The sequence below is a fragment of the Podarcis bocagei genome, assembly GCF_964188305.1.
Source record: "Podarcis bocagei genome assembly, chromosome: 4".
NCBI classification, from domain to species: domain Eukaryota; kingdom Metazoa; phylum Chordata; class Lepidosauria; order Squamata; family Lacertidae; genus Podarcis; species Podarcis bocagei.
The window spans coordinates 47091579-47119253 of record NC_138128.1 but is presented as its reverse complement, the minus strand read 5'-3'; the positions used below and the strand labels follow the sequence as shown (position 1 = coordinate 47119253).

The following is a 27675-nucleotide window of genomic DNA, read 5'->3' as shown; positions in this document are numbered from 1 at the left end:
GGAGAACTAACTAGCGCAAGTAAATGCTCCCGATGATTCTGCGACCGTTTACAAGTTTGTGAAATGAGAGATTATGGGTGCGGCTTGCACAGAGGGGTCGATTCTCCAGTTGCATATATCCTATGACAAATATAACAGGTGAAAAGTGTATCGTATACCACATTTTAAGTTGTCAGTGAACTCATCAGTAAGCAGGATTCTGAGATGTCTTTAAGAGAGTTCTGTGAAACTCGAATGGTGTTGTATTTCTGTCTTCTGCACCCTCGCACACTTAAAAGCCAATTCTAAACATCGTGTTGGCTATTTTTTTATTTATTTAGCTGAACCTCGGGATATTATATAATCCCCTTCTGTAAATTGCTTAGATTTTTCGTAGTGAGTGACCAAAAAGTCAAATATGTAATTATAATGGTGTTGTACAAGCACTAAATACTGACCCTTTCACCAACACTGGCATCAGAATGATTTCACTATGCACCCATTTCAATTGTCTAATCAAAACTGCTATTAAGCAGTAGCCAGCGTTAAGTTTATAAAAACCATTTAATGTATTTTATAACAGGAATCAAATTTCAGTTTTAAGACCAAGTGCTGCTGTATTGATGTCGTTGTTATATATTTATTTGTACCCCGCCTTTTCCCGTAACTGGAACTCAAGGCGGCTTACAGGTAAAAAACCACCTTGAGTCCTGGCTCACCGTTGCGAGAGAGAGAAAAAACTCAGTTTCCCAGAGTACATAGGGGTTGTATGTGAACGAGGCAGATGCCCTAGAAGCGTGCGCGCCAATAGAGGTTTGCGCACGCGCTTTGAATCTGTAGCACGTTTAGGGAAGGATCATAGAGATAGGAAAGAAAGGACAGGAATAGTTCCTTTGGGTGTGAACTGCGTTCGCCCTCGCCGCCCCCCAGGCACTTCCTCGGTTGCTCCTTGTCGGTCGAAGCGGCCCGTGCATTTGTTTCCCTCAAAGCCGCGGCGATGAGCGAAGAGGTGGAGGCGGAGGCGGCGGCCGGTGAGGGGCTGGCCGAGGGAGAGCAGGAGGACGTCGACGATGAAGAAGCGATAGCGGGTCTGGAAGCCCCGGGCTGCTCCGGGGAAAACTCCCGCTTCGAAGCGGGAAGCCGCTCAGAGTCCACCAACGAAGAGATGGAGGACGATGAGGAAGAGGAGGAGGAAGAGGAAGAAGAGGTGGAGGAAGCAGCAGCAGCAGCAGCAGCTCTAGGAGGAGGGTCCACGGACCCCTTCGGGGGCTTTGGGTTGGAGGAAGGTGAAGATGAGGATGAGGTAAAACAAGAGGCAGTGCGCTTAAGGGGAGCACAGGGGCACCCTTGGGTGAAGCAGACACCATGGGGTGAGATTCCGTCGGACTAGGATGGAGAAGAAGCAGGTTCAAATCCTCCCTCCGCTGGCCTTGGATCGATCACCATCTATCAGCCTAGCCTAACTCACAGGCTTGTTGTGAAGATGGAAGTGGGAGCAGGCAACACATATACTTTTTCCTGGAACTTATTGATGAAAGGATGGGGATATAAATATGTAAACAGCACTTCCTATGATGCCTTGTGCCAAATATAGCCAATGTGGTGCAGTAGCTAGAGAGCTGGGTAGGGATTTCAGATTTAGATCCTTGCTCAGCTTTGACTTTCCTTGGATACCTCTTGGGCTTCTTCCTCTTACCTAATCTTCCCCTGTGAGTTCCTTGGGAAACGGTGGGATCAGGAACAGAGGAAGCTTCCTTATACCAAGTCAGACCATAGTACATTTAGCTCAATATTGTGTACACTGACGGGCAGCAACTCTTCAGAGTTTTGAGCAATGGTCTCCCAAAGCCCTACCTAGAGATGTCGAGGATTGAACTGTGATTTTCTGCATGCAAAGCAGATGACCTACCACAGAGTTTATGGCCCTTTCCTATATAGGTTTTGCTTGCTCTGTGTTTTCTCACAATGTGACATCTTTTGTGTGTCCCCAGTGAAATATTCCTCACCATCTCCCATGGCTAGAGACAGTAATGTTTCTGAATACCAGTTGCTGGAAACTGCAGGAACGGAGAATGTTCTGATGCTCAGGTTCTGCTTGCAGGTTTCCCATGAGCATCTGGTTGGCCACTGTGATAACAGGATACTGGACAAGATGAGCCATTGGCCTGTTCCAGGAAGCTCTTCTTATGCTCTTAATTTTATTTATTCTATATGTTTACATATGCTTTCACTTAAATGGTCCCCAAAGCAATTCACAACAAAATTAAAAAGACCGTGTTCAGGAAAATCCCCACTTCACTTCTAATACTGTGCTTTAATCAAACAATAAACAATATACATCTTTGTATTAGTAACAAGCAAAACTTTTAAAATTGCTATTTCCCTCCTTTTTTCACGTTTGCAGCGCATGATTAACCTCTCTGAGCTGACACCATATATAATGTGTTCTATCTGCAAAGGGTACTTCATAGATGCCACAACCATCACAGAGTGCCTTCATACATGTAAGTACTAATATTAATTTCTTACTCAACAGAAGCTTTGATGTTATCTATGCAGAAATATCAAGCCTAAGTACATTTTGGTGATAATGTAAAACAATGTTGTATTAATTGTGGTAACTGCATGGTGGTGGATGCCTTTAAGAGGGGTCCTGGAAATTCGAAACAATCCACCTACAGTATGCCTTGGATTATACTACCCCCACCCCAAAATTCTCCAAGATCATGTTCTGAAATAAATTAAAATGAATCATTCCTTTATTTGCCTTTCATATTCAGCTTCCTGATTAGATCTTAGCACATTTTCTTCTACTTAAATAGCTACCATTACCTCAGCTTCTGCTGCTCCTTAACCTAATTGTCATGGCTAGGCTGTAGATGACCATATGCAGATGCAGATCTGGAGTGGGTTCTGTAATCCAAAATCCCTAGAGTCACTGGGTGACAGCTGAAGCCTGAGGTACCGCACCCAGATGTTACTGCTGTGCATACCAAGAAATAGTAGTTTTCCTTGTATTTATTCCATACTTGCCCAGCCCAGAGTCTTCATATTGCCTGCTGGTTAGGAACCTAGGAAGTTGCCTTTAATCGGGGCAGAGTATTTGTTTATCTACTCTGCCTGACAGCAGCTTTCTAAGTTCTGGTAGAGGTGTTTCACATTCTCTGGTATTTGATCCTAAACACACACACAATCTCGATGCAAAAGATTGAACCCAGGGCTTTCTGCACGAAAGCACATGTTCTACCTCAAAGTTGCTTGCTTTAGGTGCAGCTGCTGCACCTGGCTCCTCCCTTTCGGTTCTTGGACTGTGAGATGATCTGCATTTTGACAGTGAAAGGAATAAGGAGTGCCCAGCCAGGCAACAGACTATTCCGTTTGCAGCAGCTGGGAAAGTAAGAAGGGATAAAAGACAGTGGGAAGAATTGCAGTAATTTGAGGGGGAGGCTTATGTACCACCTCAGAGTAGCATTGGGAGTTGGAGCAGCTAGAACAGGCATGGGCAAACTCAGTCCTCCAGATGTTTTGGGACTACAACTCCCATCATCCCTAGCGAACAGGATCAGTGGTCAGGGATGGTGGGAATTGTAGTCCCAAAACATCTGGAGGGCTGAGTTTGCCTATGCCTGAGCTAGAATCAGCCTTAATAAAAATTGTATTATTTTATGTAAACATGTTGTGGATCCTTCAGTATGAAAAGGGAGAGATTGATATCAAGTAAATACATATTGCATACCGCTATTCAAGACTTATTCTTAATAACCTTTTTCAGTAAGATTTTAGTGAGCCTTTGAAATTTTGTATCGAAAAGTAGGGCAGAAATCGATTGAAAAACTTATGCAAAGTTTTTATCCTCCACACACACACATTTTATTTCTTCAGTTGCTCCGCATTTTAGGTGACACATGCTATATATTCTGTATTATCTTTGGAACTTGTGTACTACTACATTATAGGCCTGTAACTGCAAAATTTATCTTTTACAGTCTGTAAAAGCTGCATAGTAAGACATTTTTACTACAGTAACAGATGCCCAAAATGCAACATTGTAGTACATCAGACGCAACCCCTTTATAATATCAGGTAATATATTTTAATTATAATTGTTTATCTATATTTTGTGTGTGTATATAAAAGAAGCAATGGTTTTCAGATAACACTGATATTTCTGTTTTTGACTAAAATAAATTATTGGAACTTGAAAAATACTGCTAACTTGCTATATGCACTGGAGGGAAACGTTGCTGTCTCATAAAAGGTCTAGCACCTCACACAATTCTTAATTCCTTTTATTGTTTACCAGCAAAAGTTTTGCATTTCCAAAAGATTTGCCTCCCTGGTCTTGAAACTTTGCCACGCAAGGATTGTTTGAGACTTCTTATCTCCTCTGGTGCACCAATGCATTGCTTCAAAGATGGTTGTAAAGTTGCTTTTGTAATTGAGATATGTTGACTTGAACCTCAAATCTTTCCCAAGATAGGGAAACCTGCAAATCTAAGATTGCCGTTGAAAATAGCTTCTAGTTCCTCTCCTGTGGCTCTTCTTCACCAGTTCACTACCACAAGCTATATTCAATCACTAATTTAATTAATCTTTTTATTCTACTTCCACAGGCTGGATCGACAGTTGCAAGACATAGTGTATAAATTAGTTGTTAGCTTGGAAGAAAGTAAGTCTTTTATTTTGGACCCAGTGCTATTTATAAAAATTAAGATTCACCAGAGAATGTGTTAGCCATGAATTAGGTGATAATTCCTAAATTGCCTTGGTTCTTGATATAAGGGCTGTGTCTGTTTTCTGTGACTGCAGAAGCATGAACCCTGCCATGTAGTTTGTCATACAACCATCTGAGATCCTCAGCTTTCATTTTAAAAGGCTTGTAGGCATTTTGGTTGTGGAGAAGAGCTTTAAATATTGTGAACAGTGGCTGGAAAAAGGAGTCTGATTCCTACTAGTGCTGGTTTCTTTGACCTGCATAGTTCCTTTTCCACCTGGGACTCCTTCCTTTTCACTCTTCCTTTCCATTTGCCCCTACTGGTCACTGTCATTTAGTGGCCGCTCTCTAGAGCCCACGTAGCCTCTATTTCCATACTTTTTGTTCCTTCCTCAAAGTCTTTGTCAAAACATTCCACATGCCTTGAAAATAATACATTTAAGAAACAGAAAAGCCGGGGGGGGGGTGTCACTTGCATAATAAGTTTGAGTTTCATTAAAGTGTAATATTTATTTTTTTAATGTCAGCTCTGGATCAAGTCAAGGCTTGCTGAATCTTTTTAATATTTTTAAGGCCCTAAAACTTCTCACTGAATTCATGAATATATACTGTACCTGCCATTTGTAGACCAGTGTGCTCACAGCTTGACTACCATAATCAGTGCCAGTGGGACAAGTTAAATTTATGAATGCCATAGTGCTTTGTGCAATACAAAACTCTTGTATTTTGAATGCAGAAAGGAATGCAGATAACACCAATAAGCTAAGAGGTGTTGATGATGGGGAAAATCAAAGCCTTAGAATTGTGTTAATATACTTTTAAAGATGTAATTACCTTGAAGAATGCATTGGGCATTTCAGATCTCATATTAAACCACAGAGCCTAGGACTTGCTGATCAGAAGGTTGGCGGTTCGATTCCCCGTAACGGTGTGTGCTCCCGTTGCTCTGTCCCTGCTCCTGCCAACCTAGCAGTTCGAAAGCACATCAAAGTGCAAGTAAATAAATAGGTACCGCTCCGGTGGGAAGGTAAACGGTGTTTCCGTGCGCTGCTCTCTTTCGCCAGAAGCGGCTTCGTCATGCTGGCCACATGACCCGGAAGCTGTACGCTGACTCCCTCTGCCAATAAAGCGAGATGAGCGCTGCAACCCCAGAGTCGTCCGTGACTGGACCTAACGGTCAGGGGTCCCTTTACCTTTACCTTATATATCTTAACTGCTTCTGTTTTAAGACTTTTCCTCTCTTTTTGCTGACTTAAGACTCTTTAGATGACACAATACTATAAATGTATGAAAATCCTGCTGAATGATAATGATGGTTTCTTTAGATTTTTTGTTTTGTATCTCCAACCAACTAGTTTGAGAAAATCTATCTATACTGGGGTTGGGGGAACCTGTGCTCTCCAGCTGTTGTTGAACTACAACTCTCATCATCCCTGATAGTTCGCCTTCCTGGCTGGAGCCGGAGGGGGTTGGAGCCCAATAACATACTGAGAGCCACGGATTCTGCACACATCTATGCATTGTATTTTCTATGTGGAGCAAACCCAAATATTTTGTATTGCATTTTTTAGGAGAGAAAAAGCAAATGCATGATTTCTACCGAGAGAGAGGTTTGGAAATACCTAAGCCTGGTAAGTTTTTATAACAACTATAGTAGCAGCATTGCTATTGAAAAATATGTATGTAAGAATTGTCATGCCGCTTTATTCCAGTGGATCAGGTAGCTCAGCTTTCTAACCACAGACTATGGTCAGGCTGATGCTAGGGGATGTCCCATGGGCATGATCATGAAACGTGTTCCAAGTTGGACAGTGTAATTGGTAACAGTATTTAGAAGGATGACAGATAATTGACTGAGCAATTGTCATTGTTCATTGAACTTGATTAAGCTGTTTAATGTTTCCTTTTCCCACCCCACCAGAATCAAAATAATAGTACAGTAACTTATCTGCCCCACAAGAGTATTATTAAGCTTAATTAGCTAGTTTAAAGATTCTCTTATTAATGTGCTATAAGATAGCAGGGCAGTTTAGAGTTGTGATATTCACAAATGAATTATGTAGTCAGCATTTTTTGCTAAGAAGAATTGTGTAGTGATTTTGTTCATGTCTGTGAAAGACAGCTAGGGTTTTTAAGGCTCAAAATAGAGTGAAGAGTAGAGAAGGGATGTTACTAGATCATGCATGCACAGCACAATAAATATGATTAGATCAGACCATCATAGCAATTGTGGCCACTTTCTTGTCTGTGGCACCCTTTGGGAATTTGGGATATCCATTGCTTATGAACTCTTCCTGTGCATTTATGACAACATCAAGGCCTGTCCAAATTCATCTAATATAGGAGAATACTTGCATCCACCGATAACTTTGGCTTAGTAGCCAGTTACTAAGTTAGCAGTGATTCTTGTTAAAATGGCAGAGAACTGTGCTCATGCTGTATCATAGAATCAGAATTGGAAGGGACCCTGAGAGTCTAGTCCAACTCCCTGTAATACAGGAATCTCAACTAAAGCATCCATGACAGGGAGATGGCCAGCCAACCTCTGTTTAAAAACCTCCAAGGAAGGAGAGTTCCAAGAAAGACTGTTCCACTGTCGAACAGGTCCTACTGGCAGAAAGTTCTTCCTGATGTTTAGTCAGAATCTCCTTTCTTTTAACTTGAATCCATTGGTTCAGGTCCTAGCCTCCAGAGCAGAAGAAAACAAGCTTGCTCCATCTTCCTTGTGACAGCTACTTGCGTTGTGTTAACTATAGGTTCTTGGCTATAGCTTGTGGTTTAGTAAGATAAGATCTAAAACACAAGGCCCAGTTTGGATGACATGCTAAGCCAAACCTTGGCTTAGCTCAGCATAGCACAGAAGTAAAAAAGATTGGGAAGGAACAAAGTGGTTGCAAGCTCCTTTCTCCAGCAGCTCATGTAATAATTATAATCCATGTAAGCATGGTTTGGCTTACCATGTCATGTGAACCAGGCCAGTGGGTTGAAAGAAAATGTGGGTTAAAAAATTGTGACAAAATGCTACATTAATCACAGAAAAAAGTGTTGTCGCTCTTGAGTTAGTAAAAACATTTAAATAGCCCCAATAGGAATTAGGCAGTGCATTTCTGAACTAAGTTACAAGTCTGTGCAACTTGTTATTTCATCATGTATCCTGTTGTAGGTGGGAAATATATTCTTTGCTTTCTAGTTTTGTTTTTCTTCTACTATCCTAGCTGTTCCACAGCCAATTGCTATAGCCAGGGGGAGGCCCCGTAAAGTTGTAGGCTCAGTTTTCCGTATCCCTCCAGAGCTTGACATGTCACTACTCCTCGAGTTCATTGGGTAAGTAAAAGCAGACTTTTAGTAGATTGAGTTTTAACTTACAAGTAGTGTTTTAAAGACATGGACGTAAAAGGATATGTTGGCCTTGGCATTCAGTTGCAACATTAGCTTTTTTTGTTTCAGTAATTAGATCGAGAGCTAATGGAAGACATTCAGACTAGCAATTCTATTTGTAGAACTCCTGGCTTACAAAAACCATCTCTCCTTTCCCAATGGATGTAGATTCATCTTGAATTTCTGAACTGTTCTGAAAGGTTTTCTTATCTCTACAGATTGATTTATTGAATAAAAGTTCAGTTCTTACAGAAACAGACTGCAATTTTCTATAGTAGGCACATGTAGAACCCTCATTATACCTTTTCTGATGAAGTGTACATCATGTGTAAAGACAGTTCTATTTAATCAAACCGTGCCCGACCAAGCGTTCTGTAACTTGGGGTGCCTAACCTTCTTTGCCTGTTTTTAACCACTAGGTGGCAGTGACAACTGGCAAACACTGAAGTGATTATTTCTAAAAGACAAGCCAATGTGTTTCTGGACATGTGCAGTAATAGTTTTTCTCTAACACACTAGCTCACAAAAACATATCCATTTTGCATCCAACAAAGTTGCCAGGTCAATGGTAGAGGTTGGTTGTAGACTCAAACTTCTTGAGGGCGTCATGTTGGATACTGTCGTCTAAAAGAATGGTGATCTGTACTTTCCCCCCTTTTTTAAAAGAGACACTTGTAATGTTTAGTATAAACTATTGCAACCTTAGTTTTAGCACTTATAAAAAGAAAAATCCAATAAGTCAAAAATCATTTTGAATACTATAGGTGGTTCTCCTTAAGTCCCTCCCCCGTTTTATTCTTACAACAATCCTCTGAGGTAGGTTAGGCTGAGAGATGGTGACTGCCTCAGGGAGCATCTGTGCTGATCGTGGGTCTCAGTGGGCCTTAATCCATCATCACCCTGGTTCAGAATTGCTGTTTGTAATGGTGTGTGTGCCAGTTAACAGTAGTTTTAATGAGCAACTTTTAATGTTGTGAACTGCCCTGAGATCTACGGATGAAGGGTTGTTTACAAATTTAATTACCAATAGTTGTCGTCGTAGTAGTATATGTATATCTGTTACATGTTTTGTTTTGTTTTACATTTTGTCATTTTCTGGGAGCAATTTTGTTTATTACCTCTTCCATATTATTCAGTTTATATCTTGAAATGGTCTTGTCCTTCCTATGGTAGTAAAAGGGTATCAGAGACCCCAATCCTGGGAATGGAAAAACTGTGATATCTTCTGCCTTGGAAATAACATGGTTTTTCCATCTGTGTTAACCTTTTAGACATTCATGAAGATAAAGAGTTGACTTACAGTTTTTTGAAAGATAAAATTCTTGTCTGCAAGTGAATTTGTCTCCATGTATCTAAAGGAAAAGCAGTCAATCCTCTGAAATGCAATTTGACAGCTGATTGTGCATATGATTGTTCTGCTCAGCACCCAATCTTGCACACTATATACCTTTTAGATTGATGTCTAAAGGTAGACTTAAATTACATGGTTAGTTCTACTAAAGTCAAGCTCACTGTTTTTCCTAATACAGAATTCTTCAATATAAAGGTAATACAGTGGATGTAATTCTATTTGTTTCTATGTCAGTATAAAGAAAGCAGTTTGTCATTGAAGCTTTTAAAAATATGCATGTATATTTTAAATACACTGGCCTAGTTCAATAGTTTCCAGTTTCTCCTGAACCAGGAAGCTTGTGACTACCAGGATCAAAGCAAGCCAGGGTATTAAACTGCATATTTGTGCTTATGAAGCCGATATATGTTTGTCTGAACTGGGCCATTGTCTTCTTTTGAGACCAATTCTCAAAATGCACTGATCTAAAATATATTTGAAATATGTGGTGAAATAATCTCAAACTTGAGGAATGGTATTATTAGTAGTCTAATTACACCAATATGCATTCTCAGCAGAGCAGCAACAGCAAGTGTAAAGCAGTATCTAAATGCTGTACCAGACTGGATGAGGATTAACTATGGAGTGCAGATGGAATTGAAATGGTGGTGATTAAAGACCTGCTTGACTTAAATGAGGTGACCTTTGCTCTTCCTGGTAGGGTCATCCACACACTCTAAGCAGGCTTGGTAATTAGGGTTGTTCCTGAATCCAGTCTAAGGAACTTCTGTGATGATAGTTTTTTCTTATGGGTTGCATCTGATTCAGAAAATGTTTCCCCTTCCTTGAAGATAGGAAACTTACCCCTGTGGTGCATGCCTTAGGAACTACTTGAATCAACTACTACAGTTTTTCCTTTCACTACTTTTGAAGCCTGTCTAATTGCTACAACTTGTGGTGAGTGCTGCTGCCTGCCTTTAACAGGAGATTATGATAATGACGATAACTGGTAATATTCTAAGCTTCCAAGCATAATCCAAGGACCTGATGAGCATATAAATTACACACACATATATCACAGAAAAACTCTGTAACTAATGGCATTGTATTGATTTAGCAGTTTGAACCTGCAAATCCAGATGTAGCTCAGACATATTTATTATGTTAATTCTATTTTTCTTTCAGAGCTAACGATCTGTCTGGGAAATTTAAGGTACAAATACTGCTGAAATTTATCTTCCTTTGGTTCATTGTTATGGCATGCATAAGTAAAACTAAATGTTGCATTGAGAAAGCCAATAATTCTGTCCTGGAGTATATGCTGCTTTTTTGCAAATCCGTAATTTATAAAGGTAAAGGAATGTTGCAAAGGCAGGGATGTAATATTTTAGTTTGAGGGACCAGGCACACTGGACATTATGACTGCCTCTGAAGCATGGTGACCAGCCTGTAGCCTTTCCGATGCTCCAGTCAAACAACATCTGAAGAGTTACAGGTTAGTCGCTCCTGTTTTAAAGAGTGAGCAACTAGACTGTCTTCTATAGAAATGGGCTAGTGATTAAACAATGCCCAGAACATCATGTTTTTAATTATGTCTGTGAGCTATCTGTGAAGGGTAGAAATTTGTAAAGAAATAAATAAAAATGGTACATATATGTATTTGAGAGCCAATGTGGTGTAGTGATTACCACCTCAGACTGAGACAATCCAGCTTCAAATTACCACTCAACCATGAAGCTCACTGGGACCCTTGAACCTATTGCTAGCTCTCAGCCTAGCCTAACTCACAGCATTGTAGTGAGGATAACATGGAACAGGGAGAACCATCTATGCCTCCTTTAGCTTATGGGAAGAAGAACTAAATACACAAGATACATGTGCAGTGAGATTGTGGGTGGAAGAGGAAAAATAGTGGAACTGTGGGTTGCAGCTGAACAACATCATCTTACTGCTGAAAAAAAGCTGTTTAAGGGGGAAATTTGTGAAAATGACTTACTGGTTTCATATAATAATAATAATAACAATATGGGATAAAGTCCTTGTTAAAGAACCTGATTAGAATTGCCCCCTTCATTACTGAACAGCCTTACAGTATGAAATCTGTTTCCTCCTTCCAGCCACTGGAAAAGAAGTTTGTACGGGTTTCAGGAGAGGCAACAATTGGACATGTGGAGAAATTTCTCAGAAGAAAGATGGACCTTGATCCTGGCTGCCAGGTATGCTGTGCTAATTGTTTGCACCATATCATTGGCTATGACACTCCTCTACTCTCTTGCTCACACTGAAAGTCTACTTCCTAGCAGCAAATATGCGAGTGAGGTTTTTACCGTTCATTTCACAAGGCATTATGTAACTTGGAAAAGCCACACTTGTTGCATCAAAGAATTTATGTAACACACACTGAGGCAATAGCAAGCAAGCACAGAAGAACGAACCAAAGAAGAAAAGTCAAATGTAAGAGGGCAAGCCGATGTGTTGGATTATAAGAGCTTTAAAGTTATTTCCACTCCTCCACATAGATTTTTTAATAGCACTTTGCTGTATTTCTCTCTGTGATGTTTTGAGGGGCAAAACAGAGTTCGGCAACATATCTTTACATGTGCTGTTTGCTGTCTCTGATTTGCAGCTTTAGCACCATTTTAAAAAACAAAATAGCTTCCTTCTATGGCAATCTCATTTCAGGGTCACATAGGCAACATGAAGGTGTCATGTTGCCATGTAGCCACTCAGATTCGGCCCTTCTCCCCTTCAGTATCCCTCCCTCTAACATCCTGGTGGCAACAGCTATGCACTTGTGTACCTTGAAAACCCTGCCTCCATCTCAGTCCAGGGAACCTGAATGAGTAGAGAGATGGGACCACTGTGCTGAGCCCATCAAGCATATTGACACCATCTCCCCACCTTATAGTGTCATTCCAAAGCCAAATGAAGCCATAGCCTCTAGAGTGTGAGAAAGTGATCCCCATCTACCACACCATAGCAACAAATGTGGCAAAGTCATAACCCTTTATTGAACAGCCTCCAAAATGGAGCCGATTCTGAAGAAGAAGTACACGTTTAAGGTTTCCAACAAGTCAGCCCACCAGGACTCTTGTACCTTGGGCCATTGCTTGAAATGTAGCTGAATATCAGCTGCAGTGTCCATGGTGGCACTCTGTTCCATGGTAGGAACAAAAGATACAGCAGCCATGCCTGGAACAAATAGGTTGATATTCTTACAGAGGAACAGCTAGGAGGAGCCTCACCACTGCTGTTGCTAATGAGGTGGAACTCTTTCTGTACAACCCCAGGCCTGCACCTTGTCTGTCTGAGTTATGGTCTCCCTGTCTAGGATTTATATACTGGTAGTTCTATGCTGTGATTGATCACACCATACCTTACGCTCTGTTGTGGTCTGGAAGGTCAATAGGATAGAAATTCTGTGTCAACAGCTCTAGGTCTAGTCTAAAACTTCACCATAAATGGGGGTGTGGTCATGATATTTTAAGATTATAAGACAATGTAAGTACTAATGTTCTTCTCTTATGCCACTGACAACTCCGTCCATCTTCACGGGCAGAAAAATTGCACTGGTACATCTGTCATCGTGGTGGCGGCATATTTTTTGTTCTGAGAGTGTAGCATGGCTTCTGTCAAATTGTGCAGCTGTTCAACAGGTACAAGTTGATATTGAATTTCACATTTTATAAAATACAGGATTTAATGGCAATTATGTGCAAGGTGAAAAGGATTCAAGGATTATGTGTCCTTGTAGTTGCATTAATACACGTGATGCATTTGCACATCTAATTAAAAGAAAGGTTTCTGATTCTGCCTTTTAAAAACATTAATCTGCCCAAATGGTCTGATGTGTTAAGACTCCAGGGTGTGTTTTGTTGCTCTCTTATAATGAAAATGTACACTAAGTGAATTCATTGGGCACATTTGTAAAACCTACAGTACTGATTTTGTGATATGTTGTGTTCTGTTTTCCAAAGATGGGATAGACATATTTTGTTCTCAGCTGTGTCTGCAAATGCCTTTGATTTTTCAGGTTTATTAGTTTCTGTTGATATACCTTCTGTTCATTTTCAAAGTGTGCCTAGATTAATTTGCAGATAGAAGATATGACAATGCATATTTAAGCCCCATCCCATGCTAAAAGAGTAACTGCAAAGCTTCTATCTTCTGTCATTGTTACTGGAACATGCAACACTCTCTTTAAAAGCCTTGTATGCCACAGACTTCAGTTGAACATAAAAGTTGATGTTGCACTTGTTTCCTAGATATATTACTTGGAAGTAGGCCCCTAAGGATTACCATCTTAATTGTGGTTGAGTCCAGAGGAGTTCTTTGCTAGGACACGGCACTAGAGAGCCTTGATTTTCTCTCTTCCCATAGGCTGGCAGTTTGCTTATTATTGTTATTGATGCTTGAAAGTCCTGGTCTTGGTCACTGAGGGAATGATTAGTTTTATGCCTGTAGCAAAGAGCCATAATTGCAACATGATTTTTGAATGTTATCAGATGTTATTTAATTTTAACATGGTCAATCCGAAAACAATATTTCTCCTTTTCATACTTGTTTGCTCACTAATTGCAATGAAGTATATCTGGAATGTCCAGCTTCAGTAACTACTTGTCAGAACATATTGTTGATGTTACTGTTCTCATATCCCTCTTCAGTTTTTCTGTACTGCAGGAAGCCCCTATTCTGAAGGCCTGACACAGCCTGCCAAGTAGTTTCTTCTGTGTGCTTTCCTTCCAACCACACTGATTCTGGCAATGGCAAAAGAAAAAAGGAGTTATGGTGCTGGGCTGGGAGAAGCACTTCATTGGAGGTTCAAATTACCCTGTCCGTGCTCATCAGACAAATTGGATGAGCAGAGAAGGAATGATTTACATCTGCACAAGAATACTAGGCTGGCAGGAGAAGTCTAACCCTCTCTTCCCAGCACTACAGTGGAGATTCCAATCTTCTCCTCCCTTCTCATCTGCATAGATCACTGAGGATGTGATTTGGTGTTTTTTTTTTGGGGGGGGTGACCCACCCCAAGTGGTTGGCCAAAGGTAATTGCAGCCATTGGCCCAAAAATGGTTGGCCACCCCTACTTTCCGGTGTAAATTTATGAGCCCCATTATTATTAGAGGTAGGGCCTTGGCTGCTATTGTGCCCTGGCTTTGGGATGTTCTCCCCAAGGCAGCTTGCCTGGTGCCAGCTTAGATGTTCTTTCAGCACCAGGTGAAGACCTTATGTGCTCATGCCTTTTAGACTATGGTTTTTTCTTTTTAGGCTTACATTCTGTAGTCCCAGGTGTCCTGGTTTTAAAGTTTTTAAGACTGCTATTGTTTTAGACATCTGCTGAGGCACTCTAAAAGTCTTCGGACTGAAAAGTAAATTTCAATTTGTAATTTTTTTTAAAAAAATGTTGAATAAACCATGTCTTTCCAACACTTTAGTTGCCATCTTGCCCCCTGGACTCACGTATTCTTATTGAAATCAGCCTGTGAGCTGCTGTCTTCACTTGATAAGACTGTTGTAGTAATGTCTGAAAAATATCTGAAATAGTAAGTGCCTTGCATCCTAATATCGGGACATCCAAAAGCTGCTTTCTGCCTGCCTTTTGAGTGAGAATTAGTGTGGGGAGAGAGCGACAGTTATAAAGGAATTTGCTATTTCACTGCTTTAGATGTACTAATATAGCTTACAGAAGTGTTCCCTTGTCAGAGGAATCTCTCAGATGAAAGTGTTTATTGTAAATGAAGACAGGCTTTGGGGAGATAATTAGAAGTAGCATGGGTTTTATGCATCTTCTGCTAGAAATCAGAGTGTGATTGGGCCCAATATAATATCTGGTGCACGGTAAAGGCACAATGAGAGCAATTTATAAACAAAGGGAGGATTGGGGTCAATAATTTGTATAAATAGGCCATGCAGTTTTTCAACTGGCTCCTTAGTAGCTGTGTTTACCACGTATATCTAAAGTTAATGCTCAGCTTCTGAAGCGGAACCAGTATCAGAACCCCCAAAACAAGAAGGAACAAATTGTTTGCAAGGCAGGGAGCCAAAGAAAAGCATCATGGTCTCAGGCGGACAAAAGTTCCGGCAAGGGCAGTTGGTTAGTAGGAGGTCAGCCTGACCGGATCTGCTTACAAGGAGACAAGTTGCTCAGACTGAAGAACAGGCCCTGAGGCTGAGACTTTATAGAGCCAGATAGAGTTGCATTCACCCCCCTAGTCATCTAATGCAATATAGTGTCAGCTGGTGGAGCTTGTAATGCAACCGGGATGACACTTCAGGATAACATACTGTAAGTTAGTGTGCAACTCTTGCCAAAGATGCTGCCAGCTGGTCAGGAGGGCAAGGTGTTGGAGCCTGACAAAAACTGGACAGATCCAGTGCTTAATGCACAAGTTGCATCCCTTATGTCTCGTTTTCATCTATTTTTCCTTCCAATTCCAGGCATGCTTACTTGGGAGTAAGCTGCCTAAAACTATGTGGAACTTCTGAGATACATATGTATTGGATTGGGGTGTCAGGGAAATAACTTGCATGCACCCAATCAAGGCATGTAATTCTTTAAAAACATCAGAAAAGTTTCTTTCCCTTGCTTAAACTAGACTTTAGTGTGTTCATTAGGGGAATATTTACAGCAATATAATGATCTTCCTGTTTCCAGAAAGGGTCAAATCAGTTATATTCATTGTTGCAACACTAGTGTAACACTGATTTGATTCCAAACTTAAAAGTCTAAAATAGATTTAGAACACTGCTGGCAGATGGGATTCCCACCCCCTTATCTGTAATATATTTCCTTACATCACAGGGATTAATGGATATAATCACAAATGCTACAGATGCTTCTTAAAAGGGTGGTTGAGAACAAATTGCTTCTTTTCTTTGTATTTCTATTCCCTTGAGTGCTACAGCTATCACCTGAATCCCACCCGAACAATTAATATTGAAGCTTTAGGACTTAGCACTGAAGTAGCAGAATTAGGCATTTAATATTCCAAGCACTTTGAGGTAGAGAGGAAGCAGCTTTGCAATCATTTATTTAAAGCCACTGAAACATTTAATATCTGAAGTCTAGAACTGCAGCAGCGAAGGTCACATCAGGATATCTCTAGGCAGTCACTTTTGAATTATCTCAGGACTGTGAAGAATTGTTTTACAGCAATGGAATTCGTTAACATTTTGCTTCCAGTGTTAATAAACTGGAATAAGTTCCATCTGATCATAATTTGTGGCATTTAATGGTGTGGATACATAGAGTTGTATCTAGTGTTGTCTGTATGCGCAGAACAGGCTTCCACTTGTGCAGAGGGACTTCATCGTCCTCTGAAGCCTTCCATGCACCCTCAAAATGTGTTCTGGAGGGTTGGGCTCTGCAGAGCAGATTTTGAGGCCACTTGGGACTGCAACAGGAAGGAGAAAGAAGTGAGCACAGCCTCGGATTCTGCCCATAGGAAACAGGCAGGTGGTCTGAAATGCAGATAAAATGTGTGTGTTTGCACCTTGGTGTTTCAATTAGATGCTAATTTGCCATTTTTTAATGTTTGTAATAAGTTAGGAAGATAAAGAGGGGGAATTGGGGGAAATGCATAGAAATAAATGCAGCTCTAATGTCTAATTTCTTATGGACGGGACTTAGGACATTTCACTTGATCATATTTTGTTTTGCCTTTCGTTTCTTACTAGCTCCCTCTTTCTCCTCTTTCTGTTTTATCTAAATCCAAGGTCCTTGCTGTTATCTCTAGTGTCATTAGATAAAGGGCGGTAATCCACTCTGACAAACAGGAGACAGGCTGTTCAAAAGATGTACCTGAAATGTCTGTTAGGATTTCTGCTTCCCTGGCCATCAGATGTTTTTCTGCTTCTGCCAAACGTGGCCAACTTTGTTGACTCCTCTAAAGATTCTTGAGATTTCTACTACTGTAAAAATGTTTGTACTAATTTAGCATGATAAAGGGGAAATATGTAGGAATAAATACTGAGCAAGCCAGGCAGATAATTTGGAAATGTATACCTGGTAGGTCTAAATATGATAAATTCTGCCCCTAGATGCTGTTTTTGACCAAAACAGACTATCACAAATTTCAAGATTGTCCAGTAGCACCTTAGAGACCAACTAAGTTTGCTCTGCGTATAAGCTTTCTTTATGCATGCACACGAAAGCTTATACCCAGAACAAACTTAGTTGGTCTCTAAGGTGCTACTGGACAATATTTTAATTTTTTTATTTATTTCGACTGCGTCAGACCAACACGGCTACCTACCTGAATCTTAAATTTCAAGGTCTCCTCTCCCACACCTTTAGAGTATTGAGTTATCGGAGAATGCCAACACTGCTACATGCTCTTCAATACAAGACCAAGGAACTTCATTTCTGTTAAAATGGGAGGAGCACATGTCATAATTTCTACCCTTAAAAGAAAGTTAATTCCGTGGTGTCAAGCAAAGGAGTTATACCAGCAGACCTCTTCCTAAAAATCCTAATTATGAAACCTAGGAAGCTGAACATCCTCTAGCAGACGAAGTCAATACAATCCCCAGTGAAGGAAACAGAACTAACATTTCAAACAGTGAAGGTATATCTGACTCCCTATAGGTTTCCAGCATGTGTTCTGTTTTTGTTGAAATTTTTTTTTTTAAAAAAAAATCATCTGCTGACTTGGAGAGGTGGTTCTGAAAATATCCAGAAACATCTTGAGTATAATCTGCCTCCTGTTATTCAGAACAGATTAGTACCCACCATAGAATAGCACCAGAGATAAGTCAAAGATGCACAGCTCATTGTTAAGAACCCAGTCAGCCATTTTCACACTGAGGAAGCTTTTATCAAGGATTGATGGTGAAATTGTCAGTAAAAAAAAGTTTGTTTATTACATTAATATACTGCCCTTGATCCACAGATCTCAGGGCAGTTCACAACATAAAAATACAAAATGAAAACACAAAATACATAATAAAACAAAAACAAAGCAACCTAAAGACAACTTGTCTGCTGCTCCCACTTGCTTCTTGCAAATCTTCTTGCAAACTCCTGAAACTGCAGGAGTTAAAATTGTACCCTAGAACACAACCCCAAATCCTCTGTAGTGCAAAAGTGTTTTGTAGGTAACAAAATCACAGCACATTGATCAACACAGAAACAATTCATTGACACTAGAAAGACTGAACTCTACCGACTTAGATATTAAACATGGACATGATCATGACTTGTTGATCCTATCTTTGTTTCAGTTGCATCACTTGAGATTTCTGTTTGCTGATGGTGTGGATGACTTAAGCAATATCATGCAATAGTTGCATGCAATTGTTACATGAATGGACTGTGCACCTCTGTTTAGTTTTAAAGAATCATTCAGAGAGTTGCCAATGATCAGTATCTCTGGGACTTGTTAGTGTCAAATGAGATACAGATTGCAAATGGCATGTACACAGTGTCCACAGAGAACTGGCACCCAGGAGCTCCTGCGTTATTTAATTAAAATGATTCTTGGACACCTGCTCATGTTAACAAGTTTAACCACACCTGTTCTGAAGGGATATTTGCTTTGAACATGGAATTTCTTGAGATATTTATTGACACATCCACTGAACAGTACAAAATGAAGTTAATATTTGAACAAAGTCCAAAGTCATTGGAGTTAATAAGACAGGAAAAGGATATTTAAAGTAGTTAACAGAGAAGCAATAAGTCTTACGAAGCTGGGACGGGGTGCTGTCTTCAAATGAACTCAATCTGTTTAGGAGTGTCCTTTACATGTTCATAGCGGCTTGTTACTTTACAGTGCTATTGCAGGCAATGGGTTCTTGATAGCAATAACAACTTGTGTTTTGAAGAGATCTCTTGCCAAATCCTCAAATTGCTTTTTGAAATTGGGACTACAAAAGAGTAGTTTTGAGGTCCTGGAAAGCATTTCTGGAGATGAAATAGATACATAAAATGTGTTCTCAAACAGCCATTGAATTAAAACTTTAAAGCCCCTAGCTTGTTGCAGCTAAAGAAAACACATTTTGATACTTTTTTCTGTTTATTTCTAGGTAGACATAATATGTGGTGATCACCTGCTGGAACACTATCAGACTTTGAGGGAAATCCAGCGAGCTCTAGGGGAGAGTGCAGTGCAGGTAAGTTGATGCCACAGCTGCAAGGGAATTGCCTCTGGTGCTCCTGCCTCAGCCTCCCATACACCCATTGGGGATATAGCCAAGGACTGCATTTGCCAGGAAAGCTTCTGAGTTGTGAACCTTTAAGGCAAAAGTGTGCATGAGTCCAGCAGTGGCAATGGCTGAAGTGGAGCATCTGGCTTTTACCAACAGAAAGTTTGCCTGTGTGTACGGATGAGCACCTCCCTTTTGTGTGGAAGACACTGCTCCGCACTGTTGTGGGGAGGAATGTTTCAGCAGCACTGTTGAGGCAGGACAAGAGTATTCAAGTATAGCAAAAAGGGGTGAAGAGAGACAGGTGTCAGGTGCACCAGTTAAACATCATAGCATGTGTTTCTCCTCCTCTTGCTTACCTGTGTGAGGTGTAGCTGTTAAAGTGGAATGGGGCTGGATGTACTGTATGTGTCCGGAGTACCAAGGTGAGATACATATTAGGATTCTGAGATAAGAAGCATTAGCAATGCGTTCAGTTTCCCATGTGTGTTCTGAGGCCAAGTGCATCTAATGCTCTTTTGATGTGGACAGAGTGGTCACTGACTCAAGCACAGAGGGAAATCTTATGCCAGGTCTGGCACTGATGTAAAGTTACCTGTCAACCAGGATTGAAGGGCTATAGGATACAGCACAAGTGTGCTCCTCCTCTGTACCATTCTGCCTTGCCCATGACTCCACCCCATTTTATCTGTTCTGACAGCATTCTGTTGTGCTGCTGGCATATTTAGAAGCTGGCCAGGATAGCAAGCCTTCAGCCAAATCCTATAGCATCTTAGCCAACAGAACTTAAGTATAGGACTGCTTCTTAAGTCTAGCTGAGTCTTCATGTAGTGTTTAAATGGCTTCTACCAGCATATTAATTTTAAAAAATAAACAAATTTCAGGTATCTGAAGAAGTGTGCATGCACACGAAAGCTTATACCCAGAACAAACTTAGTTGGTCTCTAAGGTGCTACTAGACAATTTTTTAATTTTTTAATATATTTTGACTGCATCAGACCAACACGGCTACCTACCTGAATCTAAATTCCAGGCTGTTATGGTTTAGAGCGTTGTTGTTTTTAATGAAAGCAGTCTCTCCCAGTCTAAAGACACAAAAGGGTATATCATGGATATCCTAGTAGGTTGAGGAAAAGGAAAATTAACCAACTCTGTTATCCTTGGTGAATGTGCTCTGATCTAGGCATCCTTGCATACTGCAGGCTAAGCATGTGCTTCTGCATTCATAGATCAACCCTGCTGAACAGGTGGTTGGCTCTGTCTGCTTTGTATGCACTAATCATTTGTTAGGACAGTGGTGGGTAGAGTGTGCATCTGGAATCAGAACTGGCAATGCTGATCTTGTACTTTAGCATTCAAGAGTATTGTGCACATAGTGATAGCAGGTGCTGGGTGCAACCGCTGTCCATTGTAGGGCAGGATTATTTTGCATACTCTGGTCACATCTAGAACAGCAGTCATTGTAGAAGCCTCTTTCTACACACATATTGTCTTTGCTTGATCACAGCAGTAATGTAGAATTCTTACCACTTTTTAAAATCGTACAATATAAGGACAATTGAAAATAAAAAATAAGATACAGTTTATAATCTGGTGGCTCTTTTAATCAAATCTGAGGATAGCTTGCTGAATTACTGAATTAAAATAACCTGTTTTACAGGTTGAATTGTTCATTTCTCACTGCATAAGTGCTAACTTCGCATTCTAGACAAGGTGTCAGAATGAAGTGTAATCAGCAGAGAAAGGTGTCATACAGCAGTACATTATTATTTTTTTATTTTGCTCATAGGTGATGTTTTGTGTGATGTTGTAGATTTTTTCTAGCCAGCACATTTCCAACATTTGAACACAGTATATGTCAGAAGAAGTCACAATCACTGCATTGCCTTTCACACCTAATAGTAGCCTGTCAGGAAATTGTGGCAGACTTATGGCAAAGCTAAACCTATCATAAGGCACCATTTCTGTATATCCAAACTTCCATGCTAGGGCTGCATATAAAACTGTTGTGATTTGGCTGATTTCAATGGCTCAGTTCATACTAATTATGCAGTCAAATGGAGGTTGCCAGTTGACTCCCTATGGCTTTTGTACAGACTTGCCAATAAGTATGGACCAACCCTATATATAACCCCCAAGCAGTGCCTGCTTTTTCATTTACTCCAGCAGTTTGTTTCAGGGAAATTGCCTTCTATAACACTTTGTCCTGGGATTGAAAGCTGAAGCTTGCTTATGGAGAATGACTCATAGTATGTTTGTCGTCTTCAAGAAAAGCATGTACTGTACTGTACATACAACTGGAATCTGCAGACGGTCAGGTTTCTCCAATACAGTCATAGGTGTTCAGGATGATGCATCTGCCATTAACACTTGGCATTTTTGCAAAGCTAAACACTGGTTTTACTGCAGGAAACACTGCCTTGTAAAGTGCAAATCAGCCCTCAAACTTACTGGAGGGAGGATTGGATCCTAAGGAGTCTCTGCAATAACTGTGGCTTGATGGAGAAGCTGAGTCAAAAGACAAAGTGGCTGCAATATGATGTGGAACAATTCAACAATGGGTTGTGCATTCTGACTGTTAGCTTCTCTTTAAAAGAGATATTACAGTATTCGGACACAGGCAAACAACTGAATGACTTGTTCAGTTGTTTTCAAACCACCTCTAAATGAGACTGTACTCACAAAGAAATTACAAGTGGCCTTCATACTCAGCTGTTGACTCCCTTGATCCTCTGTTCATTAAATAGCACACTGGGAGATCCTGTATTTTATTATTCACAATCAAGAGCAAATTTTCATTAGGTGGCATAAAGAAACTTAGGTGTTGCAAGGCTTTGTTTTTGCATTCATTTTGACTTGTTTACAAGTGTGATTTTTCTTTCCTACTTTCTAGGATGGCTTACTTGTACTTCACTATGGGCTGATTCTTAGCAGAGATCCCACACTTTCAAGGATTTGTTAAAATCCAACATGGAGGGGCTTTGAAGAAACCAATGATCCTCATTCTGGGAAGTGCATGATGAACATTAATGCACAGTTTTCACTCTGCATAGTAAGTTAGAATCTGAAAAAGGAATGCTGTACAGTAAGTACAGCTATAAATACTGCAGTGCTATTATGTCATTAACACCTAGCTAGTTCGGGGAAGAGCAAATGTGTCAAGATGACTGGATTTGTCTTAAATGCGGTTTGTGTATTGGCAGCACTCCCAGCTGACTCCCAGGACTTAAGCTTGAAACCAGTATTTATCTGAAAGACAGTTTCACTGGTGTTCTCAGGGATTATCTCCAATGTGCGGTGTTTTATTGGAAAAGATGTGTTCTTCTCAGAGACGTTTATTGTACACTAATGGTCTTGGTTTAGAAATAGGAAAGGGAAACCTTTCAGTTGTGTGCCTAAAATGGAGGGGGGGGGAGAGAGAGATAATCACCTTTCAAAAAACCGCAAGCATTGTATCTCATGGTTTATGTGAGTAATAGCATTAAAATATGCAATATCCTATAAATTAGTTAAAATTGGAGATAAATTGTGTGCATGTTAACTAGACACCAGAATACCAATGCTACTCACACAGCGTGGATGTGACAGTAGATTGCACAGGGCTGCCTTTGAGGTCCCTTTGGAAGGCATCATGCAACTGATTATATTCCTATTGAAGACAATAACCAGACTTTGTTCTATGAAAATCTATCAGAAGAACAGCAGTAACCTTTCTCTATCCCCTGCTACTTTCCTTTAAGCCCACTTCTTCTTCTAGTTTGCAGTCACTACCATGTTTGCCTTTGTCCCTTGCAGCCTCTGTCATAGCTCCCCTTCTTGCAGAGGTTCCACTATATTCTACTCCCTCCCCCAGCTTTTGTTTTGCCACCTTTGTAGAAAATGACTATGTCTGTCCCCTTCCATGCATATGAGCTTGAGACAACGCCCTGTGTTTCCCAGCCAGTAGTAGTACTACCCTGTGAACAATAAAAAAAGCTCTGGTTAAACAACAACACAATGAAGGAGTTCGTTTTTAACATTTCCTGTAACATAGCCACAGCAGTGGTCTTATTACAAAGATTTCATTAAACCTTGCTATACAATGCTTAGTCTTCAACTTTTGCAGACGCAGAATCCACCATTAACCCAGACATGCACCTGGGGATCCATTTCATAGTTTTTAACCAAAAATTTATCTAGAAGTGCTGCTGTTGTGACCTCCCTTAGACCAGGCTGTGATATAATGGTGCAAGTGTGAGAAATCCGTGGCCCTTTAGATGACCTTGGACTCCAACTCCCATCAGCCCCAGCCCGTGTGGCCAATGGAGACGGATGGTGGGAATTGTAATCCAGCAACATCTGGAGGGCCACAAGTTCCCCACCCCTGTGATAGTGGTTCCCAAACCACCAGTTGAAGATCAATGGCTTAATCCATTATCACATAGGCAGCAAACAAAGTTTATACAATTGGAGGGATAGATGGAAGACACATTACTGATGCAACTCCCGTGCCTCTATAGAAGGTGTCAGATTTTCTTTTGCAAATTCTTAATTCATTGCCTGTGCACTTAAAGATTCTGTCCTATTGTGGAACTGCTGCTCCATAGTTTTAAAGAGGCTTAGATGTGCATTTATGGTGACCTGAAAAGCTAGTTTTTAGACCAAATGTGTGTTGAAGGGTTTTACTTTTGAAAATGCCTTTATGAATTCAATTTTGTTACAATAAATTTTTGATGTAGGGATATTCATAAATATCTACCTGCTTTATATTCAAAATATCCGGTTTGTGTTCAGTATTTCTATAAGCAACAGAATGGAACAAAAAATTATTTTTGTAAATATTTTTGTCTAATGTGTTATGGGATGAAATATTTAAAGTGTTAAAAAGTAGAAGCCTTTCAAAACTAAAAAAAAGAGGAAGTATAATAAACATGCTGGAAAAGCAAAACTAGCAGGCAAGTGAAAAAGAATTTGAGGCGCATATTGCTAAAAGAAGGAATTCAACAAAGCACTATGGCAATAGTTCTGTCAGCACAAACATTTCAGTTTGCCAGACAGAACAATACCCCCTATCTTTCCCCTGCATGTTATTCTGGGGTTTCTCCCAACACTCCCCCTGAGCCAGCTGGAGGGGCAGTGGAAGAGGCAGAAAAGCCCTGTTTTGCTAGCTAGCCACTTGTGGGGGCCTCCATTAGTGTGACATGTTAGTTGAATCCCACTCAAAACAATGAACAGAACACTGAAGTACATTAGAGACAGGAAAATAGCCAGGGTGATATTTGAATCATTACATAGCAAAGATACAGTAAGACAGGATTACTAAAGAAAGGTAGAGAAAGTAATTCTATTATTTGCTTTGAACTTCAGGGTGGAAGATGGTGGGCAGGTGCTCTATCTGATTCCCCCACTGACCCCAAGGAGGGTATCAGAAAAACAAAGCTAAATAGAAGTGACGAAAACTGAAGTTGTAGAACTATCTACAAATCACTGGGTCCAATTGAATATTTTCTAACAAAAATATTAAATTTGTTTAAAATTCAGCTGACAGGAAGGTAACTAATGAAACATTGATTTGTAAAAGGGTTTAAGAGGAAAGGCGATTGCCTTAAATATATTAGAGCTATTATTATGCAACATAGAAGAACCTGCCTTGCTGAGAGAGAATCAACATGGCTTCTCCAAAAGGGCTTTAAATTGAACCTAGAAACAGCTGCTCTGGGCTTTAACATGAACCTGGAAACAAATGGGTAACCAGTGCATTTGTTTTCATCCTTCTGCCTCGCCTTCATTCTGGATACTTCAAGTAATTGGGTCCCATAAAATGTCATAATTTCTAATGTGGCTATTGTGGTAAAGTGATTTTGGGGGGGGTGAGTGGGGGCACTGATAGAGCTCCTTGCCAGAGACACAAGGGACCATGGGTACACCTTTGTAAGTACCAGTGCTGCTAAAGCTTTGCACCAGTATTTATTTATTTCTGGAAAATAAATAGTGAAACAATTCCCCCACCCAAATCAACAATGCAATGATTTTTTCTAGTGCTTTCCAACTGTTTCTATCTATTTGATACTGCTACCTCCAATGTGAGTATACCATACAGTGGTATAATCATTATGGCAGATGTAAGAGCCTTTGTAACATGTTAATAGCCTCTGCTAAGTTTTGGGTTTGTTTATCACTGATATAGTAGTTCTTCCTGTTTTATGATCTATGTTTTCAATTGTGGTTTTAATTAACTGTTATATCCTCACCTGGGGTTGCTTTGTAATGAAGGGTAGGCTAAAAATATTTTAAAATAAATAAATTGGTAACACCTGGATTCCTACTCTTTTATTGTAGAATGAAACTTCATTCATATGGTCAAGAAACCAAAGTTCTCTTTCACATTTTTTTCAAGACTAAATTGTAATGCACGAGGCCCCTAGGCTTGAGGACAGCTGAGCGTACCCTGTGTCAGACTGTTTTAAGGCTGGTTGTCTGGTGGCAGAGAGGCAGGATCACATGTTTTTGTTCAGCAATAAACTGTCCATGTTAAGGGGAGGCTGCAGATGTGAGAGTCTTTTTATACAGTGGTACCTCAGGTTAAGTACTTAATTCATTTTGGAGGTCCGTTCTTAACCTGAAACTCTTCTGAACCTGAAGCACCACTTTAGCTAATGGGGCCTCCTGCTGCTGCTGTTGCGCCGAAGCACAATTTCTGTTCTCATCCTGAAGCAAAGTTCTTAACCCGAGGTAATATTTCTGGGTTAGCAGAGTGTGTAACCTGAAGCGTATGTAACCTGAGGTACCACTGTATTGGCTCTTCAATGTCACTTGATTTCTCGGCCCAGGAAAATTATGAGGTGGTGTGAGAATGCCCTACCTATAATTACCCTAGACTGTAATCTTAAAGCTCTTTTGTCTATGTATGCATATGCAATTTCCAGAAATACTTTGCAAGTGAACTGTACCAGATTTACTCTACAATGTGTACAGGGTCTTCTTGGGGTTGGGATGTGTGGCTATTCTGTGTAACCTTGAAGCCAAGCATGGTCAATTCTTGATTTATTTGAGCAAAAGTGTTAAGAAGCATTCACACACAGGAAAAAGTAACTTGCCTTGAGACTTTGTGCCCAATGAGAGCACAACCCAATGTGTGCAGTTTTTGTTAACCATTAGCTCAAGCTCCTGAAAATAATGGGAGCCTTGGCCAACAAAAATAAAGGCTTTAAGGGAAGTACAAACCGCTGTACTAGGAATGTGTCCCTTTCTAGAGTGTTGCTCCCAAAAGGAACACTTTGTTCCGTAGAATCTGTGGCTGAAGCCTCAAAGTAAACTGTAGTTACCAAGTAAATAAATCTCTTGGCACCCAACTAAGCTTTTACATTCTAGGAAAATGAATATTAACATCCTTGCTTGTGGCAGCGTGCCTCTGATACAGCCTTGACCCATGCTAGGAAAGATTAAGTCAGAAGACTTTTCAGCATCTGCTAGCTAGACAACAGTGGTGCCAGGACTCTGGGCAGACGTCCAGGACCCCACTTGGCAAAATGAACAAGAGGGCTGGCTTACCACATGTTGAAGTAAAAGCCCATTAAGGACAGAGTCTAAAATTACCTAACCACCACTGTTCAACAAGTGCTGCCTTTTGCAAAACACAGGCCCAATCCTTCAGAATACGATTGATCAAACCGTTATAAATTTGTGTCATTTGGGTAATAAGCTAATTATTTTGCATATCTATGGGGGTTGGGAAATTAGCTATGTCTTTCCTGCTATCAGGATCTCTTCCTTTATATTCCCATTGATTCTAGTGAGTTTGTGAAGACTGCCTGCTACTCCTATCATCTTCCTAAACCTTTTGTCAGCTGCACTTCCCAGACATACCAAGATGATGATGATGATGATATTTTGCCTCCTGCACATTTTCCTTGAAGTGTTAACACCTTACCCTGCAACACAACATTTTAGCACCTCTGCTTAGGTATTGTGTTCTGACACATCTTCTGTCGGCTAGAATTTATGTCCATGTAAATACTTTTTAATTGATGCATTAGATTAATTTAGGGGCCCCCAACTTTTGTTGGTCCAAGGAACACATCTGTAAATCTAAGAAACTTGTGGACACCACAAAATCCTGCTTTCACAGAAGAGAAACTGACACTGC

General features: G+C 40.3%; 1 protein-coding gene across 2 annotated transcripts; it reads left to right on the top strand.

Moving 5' to 3' along the window:
• The first annotated feature begins 803 nt into the window (after positions 1 to 803).
• Positions 804 to 25846, top strand: PCGF6 (polycomb group ring finger 6). Of its 2 annotated transcripts, XM_081191278.1 has the most exons (10): positions 807 to 1282; positions 2384 to 2483; positions 3966 to 4062; positions 4593 to 4648; positions 6265 to 6324; positions 7909 to 8017; positions 10587 to 10614; positions 11519 to 11617; positions 19431 to 19517; positions 22444 to 25846. In XM_081191278.1, exons 1-10 carry the CDS (start codon positions 977 to 979, stop codon positions 22510 to 22512), a joined length of 1011 nt encoding a protein of 336 aa, XP_081047404.1. In that variant the 5' UTR covers positions 807 to 976; the 3' UTR covers positions 22513 to 25846. The 2 variants fall into 2 exon arrangements, with proteins under 2 accessions (XP_081047405.1, XP_081047404.1); XM_081191279.1 differs by lacking the exon at positions 11519 to 11617 and having other exon boundaries at positions 804 to 1282.
• The last annotated feature ends 1829 nt before the right edge of the window (positions 25847 to 27675 follow it).